This window comes from Pezoporus wallicus, unplaced genomic scaffold (assembly GCF_028554395.1).
Source record: "Pezoporus wallicus isolate ANWC-B61680 ecotype Strahan unplaced genomic scaffold, APGP_CSIRO_Pwel_v1 contig_11490, whole genome shotgun sequence".
In the NCBI taxonomy this organism is placed as follows: Eukaryota; Metazoa; Chordata; class Aves; order Psittaciformes; family Psittacidae; genus Pezoporus; species Pezoporus wallicus.
The window spans coordinates 1-2,992 of record NW_026637364.1 but is presented as its reverse complement, the minus strand read 5'-3'; the positions used below and the strand labels follow the sequence as shown (position 1 = coordinate 2,992).

The following is a 2,992-nucleotide window of genomic DNA, read 5'->3' as shown; positions in this document are numbered from 1 at the left end:
GGGATATGGGGGTCCAAGAAGAGGATGTGGGGGGATATGTGGGTCCAAGGAGTGGCTATTGGGGGATATGGGGGTCCAAGGAGGGGCTATGTGGGGCTATGGGGGTCCAAGGAGGGGCTATGGGGGTCCAAGGAGGGGCTATGGGGTGCTGAGACCCTCCGCAGGAGGCGCCCACCCCTCTGCGCACCCAAGTCGACCTCGGCTGCAACTTCTTTGTCACGGCTGAAGTGTGAGTATGGGGGGATATGGGGTCCCCCAAACCCCCCCCCCGGGACCCCCAACCCCCCCTGGACCCCCATCTCCCTCCTTAAGAACCCTTTGGACCCCCCCTTCTCCCCATTACCCTCCCATTGCCCCCATCATCTCCCCACATCCACCCAGCTGACCCCCAACCAGACCCCATACCCCCCCCCCCCCCCATGGGGCCCCTATTGAGACCCCCAAGGACCCCCCTATCTCAATGGGGCGCCCCATATCCCCCCCCAGCCCCACTGCGGAGCGAGTCTTCGTGGCGCTGGGCTATGGGTTCTACGCGGAGCTCACCCTGCCCGAGGCCCTTCGACACCTCGACCGCCGCAGCCGCCGCCTGGAGCAGTAAGACACGCCCCCTATGGGGCTGGCCACGCCCCCTTTCCGTGGGGCTGGACACGCCCCCTCCATCTTGGCCACGCCTTCCTCTCCCCCCATCCAAAAGGCTGCCTCCCCTAGCAAGGAATTGAGCCACAAAGCCACGCCCCCTCCTGTTGAGGCCACGCCCCCTTGTCGAGGCCACGCCCCCCCCTTCGCATTGACCACGCCCCCTCCATAAAGCTGCTGCCATAGCCATGAATTGACCCGGATGCCACGCCCCCTGCCAAGGCCACGCTTCCACCCCCCCCCCATTGGCTGATGGAAGCCCCGCCCACTCCCACGGACACACCCACTCAACCACTTCTGCTTGTCCTAAGCCACGCCCCCTCAAAACCCACACCCACACCAAGCCAAACCACGCCCACATCACCATAAAAGGAAAGCAAAGCAGGGCGAGCCCCCCCCGCCGCCCCACCCGCGTGGGAGGCTCCACCCCCCCCCCCTTGAAGCCACGCCCACCCCCCCCAGGCTCAGCGAATCCCTGACGCGGGACGGGGCCAAGATCCGGGCTCACATCCGGTTGGTGCTGGAGGTAATGGGAATGCTGGGAGTGGGAGGGGCCTCGTCCCCGGCCCCACCCCCCGGTGACTCCTCCCCGCCCCCCCATCAGGGTCTACGGGAGCTCCAGGGTCTCCAGGACCCCCCCACAACCTCTGACCCCTGACGTCATCAGGCCACACCCACTGCATCCTCCTTACGTGTGTAACCCCGGAGTAACACGTGTGTGACCATGGAGTAACACATGCGTCACCATGGAGTAACATGTGTGTAACCCCAGAGTAACATATGTGTAACCATGGAGTAACACGTGTAACCATGGAGGAACATGTGTGTAACCCCAGAGTTACACGTGTGTAACCATGGAGTAATATGTGTGTAACCATGGAGTAACACGTGTGTAATCCCAGAGTAACACATGTGTAACCCCAGAGTAACACGCGTGTAACCATGGAGTAACATGTGTGTAACCCCAGAGTAACATGTGTAACCCCAGAGTAACACGTGTGTAACCCCAGAGTAATGTGTGTAACCATGGAGTAACACATGTGTAACCATGGAGTAACGTGTGTAATCCCAGGGTAACACGCGTGTAACCCCAGAGTAACACGTGTGTAACCATGGAGTAACACGCATGTAACCATGGAGTAACATGTGTGTAACCCCAGAGTAACACGTGTGCAACCCCGGAGAAACGTGTAACCATGGAGTAACACGTGTGTAGCCATGGAGTAACACGCGTGTAACCACAGAGTAACACGTGTAGCCACAGACTATCGCGTAACCACAGAGTAACACGTGTAACCATGGAGTAACACGCATGTAACCACTGAGTAACACGTGTGTAGCCATGGAGTAACACGCGTGTAACCATGGAGTGACACATGTGTAACCCAGGAGTAGCACATCTGCAACTATGGAGTAACATGTGTAACCATGGAGTAACACATGTCTAACCTCAGAGTAACATGCGTGTAAACATGGAGCAACATGTATGTAACCCTGGAGTGATGAATAGATGAAGCTGGAGTAAACCATGTGTAAGCCTGGAGTAACTGAGTGTGTAACCCTGCTGTGACATGGAGTGTGAGTAAAGCCTTTGTAAGCCTGGAGTAAGTGTGTAACCCTGCTGTAACGTGTTTAAACCCGGAGTAAAACGGTAGCGAGCGTGTCCTGAGTAAAGCACGTGTAAACATGGAGTAATGTGTGTGTAAGGCTGGAGGAACAGAGGGATAAAGGGCATGTGGGGTGTGCAACTGGATGCATTTAAACCCAGAGTAAAGCGGGTGTAAACGTGGAGTAAGGCACTGGGGAGTCCATGAGTAAACCCTGAGGAACCTAAGAGGATTGATGGCAGGGGTGATCCTATTTGGAGTAACCAATGAGCAGTGAGTAAACCCTGAGCAACCAATGAGGATCCATCCCACGGATGATCCTATTTGGAGTAAGCAATGAGTAAACCCTAAGCAACCAATGAGGGCCGATCCCAGGGATGACCCTATTGGTAGCTTTGGAGTAACCAATGAGCAATGAGTAAACCCTGAGCAACCAATGAGGATCCATCCAGGGATGATCTTACTGGTCACTTTGGAGTAACCAATGAGCAATGAGTAAAGCCTGAGCAACCAATGAGGATCCATCCAGGGATGATCTTACTGGTCACTTTGCAGTAACCAATGAGCAATGAGTAAACCCTGAGCAACCAATGAGGATTGATCCCAGGGATGATCTTATTTGGAGTAACCAATGAGCAATGAGTAAACCCTGAGTAACCAATGAGGATCCATCCCAGGGATGATGCTATTGGTAGCTTTGGAGTAACCAATGAGCAATGCCTGAATAACCAATGAGGATTGATCCCAGG

General features: G+C 55.5%; 1 protein-coding gene across 1 annotated transcript; it reads left to right on the top strand.

Annotated features, from left to right (window-relative positions):
• Nucleotides 1-164: 164 nt before the first annotated feature.
• Nucleotides 165-1,372, top strand: UXT (ubiquitously expressed prefoldin like chaperone; the record flags this gene model as incomplete). The annotated part of the gene is made up of 4 exons (XM_057405252.1): nucleotides 165-229; nucleotides 487-594; nucleotides 1,099-1,162; nucleotides 1,241-1,372. Coding segments are annotated over 4 exons (291 nt in total), but the record flags the coding sequence as incomplete, so codon positions are not given.
• Nucleotides 1,373-2,992: the final 1,620 nt, after the last annotated feature.